Source organism: Agelaius tricolor, unplaced genomic scaffold (assembly GCF_023055355.1).
Source record: "Agelaius tricolor isolate 1412-34295 unplaced genomic scaffold, bAgeTri1.0.p SCAF_21, whole genome shotgun sequence".
NCBI classification, from domain to species: domain Eukaryota; kingdom Metazoa; phylum Chordata; class Aves; order Passeriformes; family Icteridae; genus Agelaius; species Agelaius tricolor.
Window position 1 is genome coordinate 9,957,318 of NW_027269281.1, and position 18,365 is coordinate 9,975,682.

General features: G+C 39.9%; 1 protein-coding gene across 3 annotated transcripts in view; it reads right to left on the bottom strand.

The window, feature by feature from the left end:
- LOC139598965 (protein ARK2N-like) overlaps positions 1–18,365 on the bottom strand; it is a 98,207-nt gene that overhangs the window by 34,684 nt on the left and 45,158 nt on the right. For 2 of the 3 annotated variants that reach the window (XM_071445900.1, XM_071445899.1), the window contains exon 3: positions 8,235–8,417. The exons of the other annotated variant lie outside the window; for it this stretch is intronic. In XM_071445900.1, the coding sequence (XP_071302001.1) occupies positions 8,235–8,417 (183 nt within the window). The remainder of the gene's footprint in view (positions 1–8,234; positions 8,418–18,365) is intronic. 3 annotated transcript variants of the gene reach the window in all.

Genomic DNA, 18,365 nt, shown 5'->3' on the forward strand with positions numbered 1-18,365 from the left:
AAGGTGTCTCCTCTGAAAAGGCAGATTCCAGAAGCCCCTCCCCAACTGCTTTATGAATTAAAAAAAGGGAAGCCTACGTGTCTTTGAGTTAGCCAGGCTATGCTGCAGTGGCTAAAAGGTGTGATCCCGCTACTGACTGCTATGGGAGCTTTGACTTGCTCCTTTCCACTTTCTCGAGCCCACGATCCTGATATTAAGAGTCTCATGCTCTACTGACTGAGCTAGCTGGGCCCACTTTCTTAAGCCCACAAGAAACACATGCCAAGAGAAAGGAATTCGGGGGGGAAGTGAAGAAAAAGCATTCCACCACTTCTCCTCCCCTTTCACTCTTAAAGGCACAAGACTTATATCTGGACCAAAATTACAGATGATGGGGATGCCCGACCATACAGTCATAATAAGATTTTTCACTTAGATAAAGTTTATGTTGTTATTCTCCCATGGGTGCCCATCCTTTAATGTCTGTTAAACTAGATACTGGCTGAAGATGAAATTTGTGAACAAGATGAAAGATTTGAAAATTCTGCTTTCCAAATGTGCAATCCTAGAGACTGTAAGAAAAGGCCAGTACTGACAAACATGCACTTAGAAGTATACCAAGATGTATTGGGTCTGGTTGAGATAGAGTTCATTTTCCCATAGCAGCCCTCACAGTGCTGTGCTTTCTATTGGCAGCTGGAAAGGTAGTGATAACACACCAGTGTTTTGGCTACTGCTGAGCAGGGCTGTCACAGCATCAGTGCTGTCTCTCAACATTACTCCCCCCCCGTCCATCAAGGGGCCAGGAGTGGGCAAGACCCTGGGAGGGGACATAACTAGGCCAGCTGACCTAAATAGACCAAATGGGGTATTCCGTACCATATGATATCAGCTTAGATATAAAAGCTAAGGAAGGGAGGATAGACAGGGAGGGCATTTGTTATTTACAATGTTTGCATTCCAGAGCCACTGCTATGCATGCTGAAGCCCTTCTTCCTGGGAAGTGGCTGAACAATGCTTGCCAATGGGAAGTGGAGAATAATTTTTTTTCCCCTTTGCTTATGGGAGGGCAATTTGTTTTTCTTTAGTAAACTGCCTTACCTCAATCTACTAGCTGTTTTCCATCTTATTTTCTATCCCCTGCCTCACTGGGAAGGGGAGTGATAGTGGCTTGGTGGGCAGCTGGTGTCCAGTCAAGGTCAACCCTGTACAGTCCTTTTTGGCACTCAATGTGGAGCCCAAATCCATGACCCTATGGGTCTTATCATCTACTGACTGAGCTAGCCAGCCAAATTTTAATGATAATTTTTAAATATGTGATTCACACAGGCAAAGGGTAGAATGTATTGAGTTTGCATGACCAAGCTTTGGTAGCTGAGGCCTACAGGGGTGGCTTCTGTGAGGAGCTGCTGGAAGCTTCCTCCATGTCTGGGAGACCCAATCCCTGGTGGCTCCAAAGACAGATGTGCCTCTGGTCAAGGCTGGGCTGTTATAGATACATATTATAATATTGGCTTTTTGCAAATATTAAAATGGATTTTATATGTGTGATATTAAAGTAACTTTGTTATAAATATATATCTTTAATTTCTGCTGTTAATTAAGCTTAGACATAGTAGTGAAATAGCTATGCAAGTGTAAAATGCCTGCTTGGATGGGATAACATCCAATGAACATAGGATGAGGACACCTGCTACAGATATGCCAATTATCAGCACTCACCATCTGAAGAAAGCATGGACCAAGGCCAGAACTGGAAGTGATAAGGAGAAGGAGCCTAAACCACAGCCAAGAAACATGCATGCTCTAAAAAGGCAGACCCGAGGAGGGGCCATGTAAAACAGTTCCTGGAATATGTAAACTAGTTATGGATATGCATAAGGGTCTAGGAATATGCAAAGGGCTGATGTAATTGGAAAGGTATTTAAGGGGTATCCCCGAAAGTTTTAGCTGAGTTCCAAGATGCACCTGGCTGTAATAACCTTTGCTCTATGGTCCTTGTCTCCTATTGTCCTTTATTAAACTTTTTAAATTTTAACAGGAGAGTGAACGTGTTTTTCACAGGGCCAATTAGAAATGGTGGTAACCCCTCTGTGATAACATATTTAAGAAGAAAGAAAAAAAAAGTTATTGCACAGTTGTAATTGTGGCCAGAGAAGAGCGGAGTGAGAATACATGAATATGTGAGAGGAACAACTATGCAGATACCAAGGTCAGTGAAGAAGGAGGGAGAGAAGGTGCTCCAGGCATCAGAGCTGAGATTGCCTTGCAGCCTGTGGTGAAGACCATGGTGAAGCAGCCCATGGAGGTCCACGGGGGATGCAGAGATAAACCTGCAGCCTATGGAGGACACCCACCCTGAAGCAGGTGTATGCCTGAGAGGAGGCTGTGACCCTGTGGGAGGCCTGTGGAGAGAGGAACCCTCACTGGAGCAGCCTGTCCTTGAAGGACTGCACCCTATGGAAGAGTGGGTTGATGCTGGCTGGATTCCAAGCACCCACCAAAGCTGCTGAGACATGGGGGTTAGAAAATTATTTAGGTTAGAAATTAATTTAGGATTCAGGATAGCTGTTTTAGACGATGTATGTTGCTTAACTTGATTAACTTGCTTGCAAGGCCTGTGAATATGAGACAGGAAGGAATGCAGGGATCCTGATAAGAAGAGCTCCTTACCCAAAACAAGGTATAAGGAATGGGAGAGCCTGCAAGCTGTTGGAGATAAGAGAGGCTCCTTGGACTCTAAACCAGCTTAGACCAGCACTGTAGTTAGGGCTACAGCCAAGATACTAAAGAGCATGCACCAGGAAGAAAAGGGGAAAAGTTCACATTGATGAAGACTCATTTGCCCTTCCTCCTGCGACCACCAGAGCACTGCGTAAGTGCAGAAGGACTGATAAGCTAATTCAAATACAAAGCGGGGCTAGGCAATTAATATGCATGAAACTATTGTGAAACTTAATGCATATGTAGTATTTTATAAAATAAAAAGAGGGTTAGGTTTCTTGGGAGGCACGAGTGCTTTTGGAGGAACTATCCCCCATGCGCCCAGTGCCAAATAAATACATGCTTAATTTACAACTTTATGAGTTGTGGAGTCTTTCTGCGAATCACTGCTCTCTATCACTCCCTGTCGCAACTGGACAGGGGAGAGAAAATATAACAAAGGGTTCATATGTTGAGATAGGGACCAGGAGAGATCATTCGCCAAATACTGTCACAGGCAAAACAGGCTAGAATTGGAGATATTTATTGAATTTATTACTAACAAAATCAGAGCAGGATAATGAGAAGTAAAATAAAACCTTAAAAACACCTTCCCCTCACCCTGTGGATGTGACAGCCTGGTCAGACAGCAAGAAAACTAAATTCCTTTTCTCACAGTGGACTTGTGAGACTTTTTAGGGAGTTGTAGAGAAACAATGATAACTTGTTAGTATAAACAACCTGCAGGTAGTGTTTTCCTACTCTGTTTTTCTGGTCCTCTCAATGACTGTGAGAAAGATGTTTTTGTTAATTAGCCAATCAAATAGAATGTGTCAAAGCTGTCTATAAAAGAAGAGAGTTTTTCGTATTAAAGCTGTTGTTGTGCCAACCAGCCTTCTTGTGAATGTGTCATTTCTTGCTCAACAGTGACATCACCCCTCCCTCCTTCCTGGCTCTACCTCCTACCCCAGTGATGCAGGGAGACAGGGAATGGAGGTTATGGTCATTTCATCACTTGTGGCTTCTCCCGCTGCTCAGGGAGAGGAGTTGTTTCCCTGCTCCACTGTAGGGTCCTTCCCACAGGAGACAGCTTTCTGCGAACTTCTCCGACATGGCTCCATCTCATGAGCAACAGCTCTTTGTGAACTGCTGCAACATGAGTGTGGAAGCCCTGAGGGGGCATCTACACCCCATTGGCTCCTTCCGCTGTTCCTATGTCTGAACATAGGTGTTCCTGAGCCATTCCCTCCCATTTCCCTGATTGGCCTTCACCTTGATACTGCCTGAAGACCAAGGTCAGCCCGGGAGGCCCCTGGGGGGGAGAGCTGGACCCTCGGGGTGTGGGTGCGCCTGGGACCTGAACATCTCACGGCATGGCTGAATTAAACATCTATGGATATTATGCAAAGGCCCTTTTTGTTTCTTTACCCTGGACTTTACTAGCAGCAATTCAGGCTGCAACAAACGGCGCCCAACGTAAGGCCTCTGGATTAGTCTGAGACCTCTTCTCCTGGAAAACATCTGCACTAGACCACCCCGAGAATTTCCTTACTCCAGTGTGGTGAGTTTGAAATTTTGGTTCCTTCCTCCTGGTACTCTCGGGTGTTGGAAAGAGACTGGGCTAAGATGGAGACAACACTCACCCACACACAACAAGAAGTTTACCTTAAAAAGTCTTTTCTTCAAGAAAATTTTTGCTTTTCAGAGGAGGAGTTGAAGTATTTTGTACAGTGGTTATTTAAGCATTTTCCTTATATTTCGCGGAACTTAGTCCTAACCGATGAATTATTGGAAGTACTTTGGGAAAGGTTAAAAACTAACACAGAATTCCATCCTTTATTTAGTATGATGATGAAATGCGTTCTGAATCTTGAGGATGAACACCAGCTGAAAACCCCTCCTCCATGTTCCCCTCTTCGTGCCCCTGCACCCCCTCCCTTGTCACAAGGAAAGACTCCCCCAGGTTCTCCCATCTCTACTCCTGCTGCCCAAGATGGTGGAGAATGCATTGCAGGGGCCGCAGGGTCTCCCGTTCTGCCCTCTGGTCCCCACGCCTCCTCCTATGGACGTGTTTACCTCAGTTGCTATAGCACCGCAAGACGTGGCAGGGGTGGAAAGAGCCGTATCCCCTTGCACAGGGCTGCCCCCGCTCCGTGCCCCGCTGCGGCTCTCCCCCCTGCAGAAAACCCTCAGCCGCCCCGCCGGCGGTCAGCAAGGCCAGAGCGAGCCGGCTGATACTCGCTGTCCAGCCCATCCCGCAGCAGCCTGCTGCTCAGGGGCCGAGGGCAGGTGGGCGAGACCGGCGGACCTTGGGCGCCGCTGTCACGGGGCAGGCAGACAGCTCCGTTGGGGGATGGCTCAGAGCTGCAGCCCTGGCAGCAAAACCACAGCCCCCCGCCCACCGTCACTGCTCTGAGAGCCCCGCACTGGCAGTGCCTGCAAGCACCAGGTGAGACAGACCCCCGAGAGGGGGCCGAGCCTGAGCGCGGCCACCAGCACCGGGAGCAGAACAAACTTTGCACAGCAGCACACCAGCACCAGCAACATGTCCAGCAACACCAACACAAACCCACTGGCAAAGGTAAAAAAATCCTTGCCATGAACATTTTGGGGACAGTAAAATGGTTCAATGTATAAAACAAATACGGTTTCATAACCCAGAATGATAACAAAGAAGATGTGTTCGTTCATCAGACTGCTATAAAAGAGAATAATCCCAAGAAATACCTCCACAGTCTAGGAGATGGAGAAATTGTGGAATTTAATATAATACAAGGAAGAAAAGGCCCCCAAGCAGCCAATGTGACAGGACCTAGTGGAGTTCCAGTGCAAGGCAGTAAACATGCACCAGACTACAAACCTGCAAAATATTATCCACATCATAGAAGTCCTCCACACACCTACCAAGGAAATAGAACCCAAAACCAACAACCATCAAGCACCAGCAATAGTCTAAAAGCAAGAAGAGCACAGGACACTGGCAAGCTGTCCTGCATCCAAAGGCCCATGTCGATAATGAAAGAACCTTCCAGTCCAATAAGTCCCACTTCTTCTAATACCCTTCCCCAATTCCTGTGGCCTTCCTGCCCCCCTCCCACTTTCCCCTTTTCCTTTCCATTGTCCTATTACCCCTTTTTTATGTTCCCACAAATTCCTACCACCCTTTCCCCTCTCCCATGGTCTCCCTCCACTAATCCCTTTCCCCAGAGTTCCTTCATAAGACCAGAGGGAGCGTGATTAGAAGGGAAAGAAAGGAAAGTTTCCCTAAAGTAACCATCTTTTTCCTAAAGTAATGATTTCTATTTGGAGTTTCCAACAGGCACACCACCACCTATGCTACCTTGTACAGAGTCTATCACAGCCAACCACTTTACCACAGGAGACAGAGAAAAAGCCCCTGCTAAAGAAACTTTCTCCTGACTCAGTTTCCTGATAAACCGTGCTAAGAAAACCCCGCATCCCTCCTGCCAGCTCTAAGACACTCCAGAAAATCTTTTTGGACATTGAGGACTCAGAATTGTTTGCATTTTGAAAATTGTCTTATGGGCGCTTTTGATTGTTTTTGTCATTTTGTGTTGATTCAGTTAATCCTTCAGAGAAGCTTTCTTAATAATATAAAAAACTGGGAGCTGTGGAAGCCCTGAGGGGGCATCTCCTAAGTTACACCCCATTGGCTCCTTCCCCTGTTCCTATGTCTGAACATAGGTGTTCCTGAGCCACTCCCTCCCATTTCCCTGATTGGCCTTCACCTTGATACTGCCTGGAGACCAAGGTCAGCCCGGGAGGCCCCTGGGGGGGAGAGCTGGACCCTCGGGGTGTGGGTGCGCCTGGGACCTGAACATCTCATGGCACAGCTGAATTAAACATCTATGGATATTATGCAAAGGCCCTTTTTGTTTCTTTACCCTGGACTTTACTAGCAGCAATTCAGGCTGCAACGAGTCCATCCCACGGACAACAGTACTCCTCAAACTGCTGCAGCATGGATCACTCTTCCACAGGGTGCAGTCCATCAAGAACAGACTGCTCCAGAGGGGTCTCCTCTCTCCACGGGCCTCCCACGGGGTCCCAACCTCCTCTCAGGCATCCACCTGCTCTGGCGTGGGTCTCCTCCATGGGCTGCAGGGTGACAGCTACTTCACCATGGTCTTTGCCACAGGCTGCAGGGCAATCTCAGCTCCAGTGCCTAGAGCAGCTGCTCTCCCTCCTTTTCCTCTGACCTTGGTGTCTGCATAGTTGCTCCTCTCACATATTCTCACTCCGCTCCTCTCTGGCCCCAATTACTGCTGCATGATAACTTTTTTTTTCTTCTTAAACATGTTATCACAGAGGTGCTACCACCATTTCTAATTGGCCCAGTCTTGACCAGCAGCACATCCATCTTTGGAGATGCCAGGGATTGACTGCCAGACAATGAGAAAGCTTCTAGCAGCTTCTCACAGAAGTCATCCCTGTAGCCCCCTCACTACCTAAACTAAGCTATGCAAACCCAATAAAATGCTAAGCTCACTTACCAGCACCTTTTTACCCTTCATGTTTATCTGATGCTGGTCAGTCCGATTTTCTAAGGTGCAGAAGGTATATGGGAAGATTTACTGCTTGTATTTTAAAGAAATGAAGAGAGAAAGAAAAAAAGATACAGACAATTCCAATACTTAGATTATCACCTGTTGGGGATCAAATTAAGCTTACATTTAAATATGAAATATCAGAAATTAATTGTATAGGTTTAAGTTTAATTGTAACTTGCTTACAGCTTGGCATGAGTGGACCCTGCTTAAAGCTTAGGAACAGTGAACTTTAAATGAACTCTGTTAGCATGGATGGCTAAACAGAGGAGAAAACAGAAAGGCTGAATATGTTCAGATAAGGGTTGAGACCCTGGAAGCCCCCAAGGCTGACCCAAGCTGGAAGGTAAGAGCAGTTAATGGCCTGCCCATGTGGACATGGGGAAAGAATCCAATGATGTGTTAGAAGACCCCAGACTATAAATCACCATTGGACCAAGAGATGCGTGCAGGGTGTGTGAAGATCGGGTGCACAGACTGTAAGGGTATAAAGGTCCAGGAATTTCTTTGTTCAGGGTCCATCTCTGGAGGCACCCAGCTTGAGCTGAAATAAACTAACTCTGCCTTAGAACCTAGGCTCCAACCTCTTCTTTAGCAGACAAGTTTAACAGCTGGTGGCATGGGTCATCATAATCAATCATTCAGTAACAAGCCTAGCTCATTTTCATTAAAAAAAACAAAAACAACACCAAAACCCCAGACCTAAGTTCCAAACAGTAATTAGAAGGAAACAAAGGAGAAAAAATAAATAAGAAAATTAGTGTCAAAAATACATTGCAGGAATCTGTCAATTTTTATGAGTTATATTTTGGAATAAATGTCAGACCTTTTTAATAAGCGCCAGTACTGTTTGTTTTTTTTTTGAAAAATCCACTTAGGGAGCTTTTAAAGCTGTATAAACTATAAAAATACTGAAACCAAGAAAGAGAGAGATACCTACTGAGATGTTGGAACAAATGTCAGAGGAAGAGAATTTAACCAAACCTGTATCAGCACTCAGTTCATCTAGCGGCCCTCTGGTTCTCCAGGTAGATCCTGAGTCTTGATTTCCTAAAGAATTATTGTGCTCTTGAACTACTGCAGCTGCCAACAGATTGTCCACATTTACCACTTCTGGATCTGAGTTTGTGTCTGATATATCATAGTGAGCTATAACTGGAGGTCCATCTGCAGAAGTAGAGAAAAACAACACAGATTAGAAGTCTGCATACTGTGAAAACCCCCTCTAAAAGTACAAAGAACAGTAATTTAAGGATTAATACCATCTCCTACGTGCAGCTTATGGTTTATAGTGATACATTCATTATATGAATCATTAAACTTCAGTTAATGAACATAGTCTGAGATTACAGAGACATTTTAACCTTTGCATACACAGAAAAACTCATTTATGAAATTATCACTTATTTGTGTATTATCTTTTACATTAACGCATCAACATCTCCATATCTGATGACATTATATTTACAATCTTAAAAAGATTCAGTTTCAAATAAAAATAATAAGATACAGGACATTAAATTTGGCAAGACAAAATATCTAGAGAATTTTACAAAAGTCAAGTGAAAGTTTACATTACATTATGGTTGATTGAATAAGACTAACTTTTTGATATAACTGATCCAGTGACAATAAATTTAACATTAGGCAACTTTCCTTTCATAACATTTACCTGTCAAGGGCAGGGAATTTTTCAAAGTAGCAATGTTTTTTGGTGATGTTTTTTTAAAATCAAGGATAACAAGAAACAAAACTATCATATGCAGTGATAAATGTGCTTTTAATTCAATATGATTACCATATGCATTTTTGGTCACCAAAGTGAAGAAGGTAAGAGGGAGAGAAAATAGCTTATGAGATTCTGAAATCTGTTCTTGAGGAATAACAAAAAGCTATTTTGTTAGGACCAACTATATTCTTTGTAATGAATGAAAATCACTTATAATTGGAAAACATGCTAGAAACAGAAGAGGCTCAGAAAAAAGTCAAATTCATGACAAAGATTAATGTAGAAGCAGAGAGAATGGAAAAATAATTCTGAAAGGATGTGCAGTTTAACTTAAATGGTTCACCCCAGCTACAGCTTATTGACTCATAGTGGATGAAAGTGGCTGGAGTTCCCACTCTCCAAATGAGGCAATCAAAACTCTTTCGGCCAAGGCTTCATCAACAAAATCAAGGATTAAATAGAAAAAAGTTTCAAATTTAATTCTCTTAAAAGCTGTTTCTCCTGAGGTTTTTAGGGTGGGGTTTCTTTTGTTTTGGTTGTGTTTAGTTTGGGTTTTTGTAACTTGGTGCCTGAAACATAATTCAACTCACTATTTTCAGAAGTGCCTATTTTGTGATCAGCAACACACTTCGTTGAAGAGTGACCATATCACTTAAGTCATACTAAAGATCAGTATGGCAACAAGGTATGAAGAAATTCACAAAATATTTCAAATCAGACCTGCCTCCAAATCAACAATTTCATAAAATGATGTTATATTAGAAACTTAAAACAGACCTCACAAAAATAAATGGGCAGTTAAATGACAATGTATTAAAGGTCAAACTGTTTGCAACATGAAAAACTGATGATTATGACTGGAAAATAAGTCATGATAATTAACTGAAAGGCAATCTTTGTCTTTTTAAAAGACTTACAAAATAACGGAAGACCAAGTTCAAAATTAAGCTGGCTGATGTTCAGTTAATTATTTGTGACAGCCGATGATTAAATTACATGCATAAGCCACAACTGGACAGAATCAGAGAGGCATGTTGTCTTTCAGTATTATCATTACAGTTCAGTGTGAACATATATAACATGAGCTATAAAAATAAACAGTCGAGTGGAGAAGATACGAGGGTCAAGTACAATATTGACTATTTGCCCATTTTTTCAATAGGTTATCTAAAATTTCAGGAGCTACGTACTGTTCCTTCAGGTCTTTGTCTCACTTCTTATTCAGATCTCCAAAAGCAGAAGTGAAATTTGATTTTTAGATAGACATGTCTACACAAATAAAATTGCATTGGGACAAAAGGCACTAATAGTCTCAAGTCAAAATTGTACCACTCCTACATGTATAATCATGCAAAAATGTATTATAAATATATATACATGCAGAGTGATATTCTCATCACCTACCCATAGAAATAACTTGTGTGAAAGTCTTCATCAGTAGGAAATACAAGCATAAACTTGTTATCTGTAGCTCCACTCTTGTATCTTCCACACTTCCAAACAGAACACCGTATAACTCCACTTCAATTTAGTATACATCAAATAGACAAAAATATTTTCAATATAATTTAAATACTGTCATTACATCTGTCAGTGTAAGAGCCACCAATTTACCAATCTGGAAAAAAACAAGCTGCTTATTTACAAAGCAATCACACCAGAGATCTATTTTTTTCTCAACCTTGTCTTTCAGAATCACATTTGAAAACATAAGGGCCCAACACCAGTTTTAACCATATCTATCACAAGTAAACGACCAACAAAGACAATAGCCACAATGCTGCAAGTTCCTGGATTCTCAGCATGTATAAAAGAAGAAATAAGCAATAAGTGCCTATGTGTGTTTAAAAATGCCCAAACAATAAGTTGCAGAGAACTAGATAAAAGTTGCAGAAAAGGCATATAAAAAAATCCTCTGTTCCCAAAAACCTGTTTCATTTTCAGTGCTATAAGGATGGGACAGGAGCAGTTAAATTTGGAAATAAATAATACTTCCCTAGCCAACTATGTGATCATCTTGTGACATGATGCAAAGTTTATGTGTAGTACCAAGTAATAAAGAAGATTGGCTTCAGCTTGGAAATAAAGTGAAAAAATGCTTTCAGGTTGAAAAGGTAAAAGGATTAACTACAAGCAAAATGGAACTTTATAATTTTTTCTTTGCAATAGAGCCACTTCTTGCAATTACTTACTGTAATGGGATTTCAACAAATAGAAAAACAGACCAAAACAAACCATGCCAGAATCAAAACAATGTAACACAATTAGGAGGTTCCCTTATCAGTAATTTAAACAATCTGTTTAAGAAAAATCGTGTCTTTTGAGAAGCCAAGGTGATGCCAGCTTGGGTTTTGCCTTTTTTTCCTATGTTTTCTATATTCTTTGCACATATATTTGTAGCTCTGTAGTCTATTGTATTAGTGACTAGTTTTCCCAGTACTTTTCCATGACCTTTCCTTAAGCAGAAATACAAAACAAATTCCAGAGTTCCAAGCCCCGGGGGGTACAAGGCCCCTATGCTATCTTGGTTCTTCCTGAGAAACAAGGTTGAAAACAAGTCTTCAAGATACATTTTCATGGACGAAGTACAGCTACTGCCGAAGAGGACACTCCAGAGAAGGGGCTTGACCTGGGGGGAAATTGCATCACCACTTGTCCTCCTAATTGGTGCCTTTTATCAATTATGCTAATTTCCTAAAGCCTATAAATATGTACTCATCCCTGGAGGGGGTGGGCTTTTGTGGACATCTTTCCATAAGTGCCACTGAAGGCCTTCAAATAAAGATCCGCTCTTATATTATCTCCTTACTAAAATTATCTCGAGTTTAATTTCCAGGTTGGGAAAAAGGCAACAAAGGTAGCTGGAAGATGTGGAAGATGTACATATCCCCTGGTGATAAGCTATAATTCACTTCTAAAGCAATAAATGCTTGAAAAAGGCAAAGATGAAAGTTAGTAAATACCAGCAGAAAAATCCAGCTGTTTACATTTAATATTAATAGCTGGAGGGAAAGACTGCATTTTTTATTTTTAAAGAATTCAGAAGCAGAGGTCAGTTTGGGGTCAATGTTCCCAAGTGTCCAATTCTCCCTTATTTTACACATTAAAACTAACTCCACAGGACAACTAAATCAGAAGTCACATGCACAAAAATCCATGTCTACACATATCAACCTTCATTTTAAGCTTGCAACATAGAAAAGTCAGTAATTTCTTATCTGCTATCTGCTCCCATGTTTTTCATAGAGCCACATCTCGACATTCAGTGGTCTAAACTGTGTTGTAATATCCATGCTCCTATTATCCCTTATTTCATTATAATGGCAGCACAAGTAAAATGGGAGAATCAACAGTAAAATCTCAGCTATAGGTTAAAAGCAGTGATTCTATAAGAAGCACCATACTTTTGCACTGCAACCACTGTGTACCAATGCACAGGAAACAAAAAGATATTAGCTAGCAGAACCTGAATGGGGAATTTAGACCTTTAAATCTATGTAGACAGGCTGAGAGAGTTGGGGTTGTTCAGCCTGGAAAAGGCTCCGGGGAGACCTTGGAGCACCTTCCAGTACCTAAAGGGGCTACAAGAGAGCTGGAGAGGGACTTTGGACAAGGGCATGGAGGGATAAGAAAAGGGGGAATGGCTTAAAAATTACAGAGGGCAGAGTTAGATTAGATATTGGACAGGAACTGACTTTGAGAGTGGTGAGGCAGTGGAACAGGTTGCTCAGGGAAGCTGTGAATTCCCCATCCCTGGCAGTGTTCAAGGTCAGGTTGGATGGGGCTTTGAACAACCTTGTCTATTGGAAGGTGTCCCTGCCCATGGCAGAGAGGTTGGAACTAGGGAGTCTTTAAGGTCCCTTCCAACCCAAACCATTCCATGAGACTGACTCTAAATCATTACTTTAGCTTTCCTAAATTTAGGCAAGTTCTTCCAAGCTCATCATCACCTAAACTCCCTACCACTGTAGCCAGAGACAAGTTGTTCAGAGTAAGGTAATCCCAGTCTGGAAATTGCAGCCTGGAGCATCACCATCTCCCCTCCTTCCCTAGTAAACACAAAGACCTTAGGCAGCCACCTTAGCCAAGGCACCTAACTTTTACATCTCTGAAGTTCAGCAAGATTAATTCCAGCTTTAGGAATGGGATTTAAACTTTGCTGTTTTCTCTAGAAGTAGAGGAAAAAGACTTATATCTCCAGAAGGCTATTCTGATTAAAATAATTTCAGAATTAAAAGTCTAATTTTGGTGGTCTGAATTGCACTCTGGAGTCATCAGTGTGTTTACAATGAAGGAGACGTGGAGCCTTATTTAGGTGTAAATATCACACTAAGCTTTAAAACACACATAACAGGTACAATAATATTAGCAATAATAATTACAGCACTTAACCCTCACAGAAAGCTTTCCATTAGAGGATCTCAAAGAACTCTGAGGTGCTTATTAACCTCCTTTTGCCTATGGGGGAAATTGAGGCAAGCAGAGATTTGCAGCTTGCTCAAGGCTAACAAGCAGAAGAGCTCAGCTCTGGTGAAAGCAATGCTCTCCTCAAATTACTGAGGAGCTTAAAAATAGTATCTAGGAATGCTTTCATGAAATGTGCAAAAGCTAAAACGGTGACACACAGAGGCACCTAAGTAATTGAAAGCCAAAAGAGACGCAGCTTCTTCCAGCCTCACCTCTACATCTTTACTGTGAATATAGGTAGTGCATTGTCTCAATCTCTCAAACTCAATTGGATGTATTTTTATATAACAAAAGGAAATACTGAAACATTTTAAAATAATAGGAGTTAAGAATGCCCTCAATTACACTTGACATTTAAATTTAAGCAATAACGCCATTTACTTCAAGATTACACAAAACATGTAATGGAGTCTTAGACCTATATACATGTTAAGATCAGATGATCATTACAGTAATTGAAATCTTTTGTGTGTCAAAACCTAGAGGATTCATCTTAAATTTGTTAAAATATTTTACAGTAGACACATCAGTAACTTTGATCCAAACAGAAAGGCTTCATATAAAAGACTACAGGCTAACAGCCTTTTTGTTTAGATAAGCAATACAACCCTGTTTATTTCAAATGTGACCCAGAGCTACTGTTTCATAAAGTATGCACAGTTCAAATGGCATAAACTAGCTAGACCCTAAAACAATTCCCATGAGGGGATGGGGGGCAGGATCTGTGCTTTTTTTAATGCTGTTTAGCAACATGAAACACTTCATTATGATTATTTATTTATTTATTTGAGGTTACAGTATTTACATTTCAAAATTTACAGAGTTAGGCAAAGAATACACTGTAAATGCATTAAAAAATAGTGTAACAGCATTCCTTCCAAAATCATAAAGTGAACTTTATTGGTGAACCCACTTTCCTCCAATTTTCCTTAATTTCACAAAGCAAAGGGTTTGTGTTTGTTTTTTTAACCATAATAAAATAATAAAATCAAAACAACATTATCAAATGAGTATCTGTTCTCAGACTGGATCATTTTTAATATATCACATCAAAAGAGATCTCAAAAAATTCAAGTCTTGCTGATCAAAATTCATTCTTTCAGGCTTTTTGATGACTAGATGGAAAATATCTTGGATTTGTTTAATCAAATTACATATAAAGATATAATAAAGTCTTTTTCATTGTGTGTTAAGCAAAGGCACATGGAATATGGCTGTGCATTGAAATTATTGGGAAGTGGCCTCTATTTCTCATTACAGGATTTATTTACCCTGATGCCATCTACTGATTCATTAATTATGGAAACAGATATATTAGACAGATCTCTTCCCCAGCTTTACTTGCAAAAGTCTATCAGGAGGCTTTTGGAAACCATCACAACCTACACTCTTACATAGCCATGACAGTTAAAAAAAAATTCCGGGTGTAAATACCACTTACATTAGGAAAAGGCAGCAAACACACACCCCCTACATACCCCTCCAGAAAACATCACATTTTTGCAAGTACAAACTGCACTTTCCCAAAAAAGGACTGATACAGCCTTGATGCAAAGTTTTTGATGTTCCAGACTAATCCGTTGCTCCCATCAGTTGGTGAGATTTAACAGAGTGCTTGAAATTCCTTCTAACTTAATAAGCCTATTTTTCACATGCCTTCATTTTGATGATCTAACACTATGAAACTAACAAAATTTGTGAGAAAGACTGGTTTCTAGCTTCATGTTTTCAAGGTACTATTTCTATCAATCAGCCCAAATATTTTAGCTTTTACAGTACAAATTACAAAGTGCATTTGTTCTACTGCTTCCAAATGTAACTGCAGTGGTCACAGTGCAGACTCTAATTATTTTAGAAATATCTACTCAACTGGTCTGATTTATATACACCCTCATCAGGCAAAGACTCCCCTGAAATTCATCTGAAGGATCTGACCAAAAACTACAGAATAATTTAATTTCTAATGAGATTAAATGCTAGCTCCATTAAAACCAATAGCAAACTTCTACTAATATCAATAGGGCTAGAATTTAATTTCTTAACACACTCAAAATATTACTTTATAAAAAAAAGAGATTTACAGTATGTGGATACAGGAAGAGGCAAAATATATTAACAAGAGAAATGAGTGAAAGTAAACACATTTAAATTTGTAAAATAACTACCAAATATAATCCTGTTTCATTGAAGTTAAAATTGGTCATCCAGTCTTAACTCTGGCAGCTCAGATAAAATAACCTAACTATTCTGCAAAAACACCAAAAGACACTGTGAACTAAAAAAATAGAGATGTATATTTCTGCCTGAATTATTTTATCAAAATACTGTTAAAAATTATACTGAAGTCTAGTATATATGAAAGGTTGAAGACTTCTTTTTTTCCTTGCTCAGTTAAGTTTTGCAATGGAAAAACTGAAAAAAGTTTCACTGCCTTTACTTCAATGTTTTTTCTAAATAAAAATGGAGAATTCAGATGTTTGAAGCAAAATCTCAGATATTCAGATTTTTAAAAAGTGTGAAGGGTAGAACTTCCTAAAGACCTTGCTTGCCAAACCCCACTTGAGGGAGGGAAGCAGCACAGATGCCTGGGAAAGAACATGCAGATAAGTCGGTAAAACCACTGCACATTAAAGCCCCTGTGATAGTGGAGCCCTGGAAAATGTTAAAGACAGACTTTGAAAATGTTAGGCTTTGTGTTTTCTCAGATCACTGCATTTGCATAAGCAGTATGATAAATGATATAATTGTTAGATGTGATGATTGTTTAGTAATTAAATATAATTATTGTATAATCATAAGAAGAATGAGAAACTATGTTAGAAATTTAAGGGGGAACAATGAGAAGCCATGCTTGACTGAAATCTATTTATACAATAGAACAATATAAGTTTAATAATTAACATGAAAGTTATATAACGATAGAATATAAAAACACGATCATCTCGAATGTATGGTCGGAGTCAGATTTGAGTTGAATACTCCTGACACCCAGAGCTCTTAATAAAAGCACCTGCATATAATCGCTTATGTGATTATGTGTTTCTGAACGCTAACACCTGGACTTTCAAGGATTCCTAAAAATAGTCAAATTCTAGGAGAAAATCCTTTAATTTTTCATTTACTGAGCTCTCAGTTTGACATTTAGAGACATTTAAATGAAGCCTTTATACAAACTTTTTTTCTTTTGCAAAGGAAGCTGTATTTCACCTGCTGCTAAATCCTAACTCCACAGTGGTACGGGTGTCCCATTACTCCTATGCTGGAACAGCTGCCACATTAGAAAACATGTAATTCAATATTAAAAATTACAATATAGGAACAGGTTGCTCAGAGAAGTTGTGAATCCTCATCCCAGGAAGTATTCAAGACCAGGTTGGATGGGGCTTGGAGCCACCTGGTCTAGTGGAAAGTATCCCTGTTCATGGCAGGGGGGTTGGAAATGGATGGTCTTTAAGGTCCCTTCCAACCCAAGCTATTCTATGATTCTCTGACCTCTAGGAATATACACCAGAATTACACCAGTTTACACCAGGTAATCTGACTCAATGTATTTAATCTTTGAAACCATAAGAAAAATTCTTTAAAGAAAATGAAGTGTTTCTTTACTCCATTATGAAGTATAAAACCTAGGGAAATTAGAGAAACCTTATCATCTGTGATTCTCCACATCTGTGAAAAACTACTGATTTCTCCTCTACTTGTTACATTTGGTGGTTTTCAAGTAATTTCTTGAGATGTGAGCATAAACATACATTCAAAATGTAACTGAGTTGGAAAGTAGGAGTTTCCTTCTGATAATCTTAAAATAAGTCAGACTGATTTCATGAAATACAGAATGGATGAGGTTAAAATTTATATGAAAATTTCAGCTGAAGCAATTTTAACTTCCCAAAAATTCGTAGTCAATGTCCTTTAAAAATAAGACCTTATAATGGAAATCATGACAAACATATGGCTGCATTTAATATAGCAAAAGAATTCCCAGAAGAAAAAAAAACATAATCTGAAAATATGTATTGGGAATCTGTTTTCTCAAAGAGATGCCAAAGTCTGTTGCACACTTACTAAAAATGCAGACTCATCACTACTATTGGTATCTGAAGGTTGGTTTCTTCAGGGCTCTGAATCTCTCAAATTCACAATACAAAGCAAGAAAAGAGATGTTCCTGTTTAATGGCACAGCTTGCCAAATCCTTCATCGGGTAGATTATACTACACCAGAACAACAACAGAAAGGCGGGGTTCCCCTCTCCGTTCACAGAGAAACATACTGCTTTACATGGAAAACAAGCTCATGGACCAGCTATTCAACTGTGTAAATCAACACACACTTTTCATTTCAGAGGAGCTGATTTATGATAGCTGAAGACCTGGCTCCAGTTTTGAGGCAAGTGAAAAGAGTGACCAAAGAAATTAATATTTACCATTTACAACCACTGATCTTACACAAGTGTTCTTAACACTAGATAGGTTTTATGGGGAAATTAGGTTTAAATTATATCTTATATGAACTATTCCCTCAGTCTTCTGGGTACCTTGGGATAATTTTATCCTGGAAAGAACGCAACTTTAAAATCTATGCTCAGCTGCTGTCATCCTCTGCTTGTTCTTCCACATTCAAAGTTGCTTGCACTAAAATAAACAATTAACTGAAATTGATGAAATTAAAAGGTTTTAAATTTTGACTCTTACTAACCAAATCCAAATTTTATCTATTAATACACAGAATTATTACAATTTTTTTTAAACTACCTGACTGAGACATTTAAGCTTAGCAGAAATTTCACTGGCTACATTCCGAACAAAGTTATTATCCATTTATGAGATCTGTATATAAAGGTGTTTCAGTCTGAGAGATAAATAAGTTAAACTGATCTCCTTACAAAATTTGTTTACAAATACCTAATTGCTCCATATAT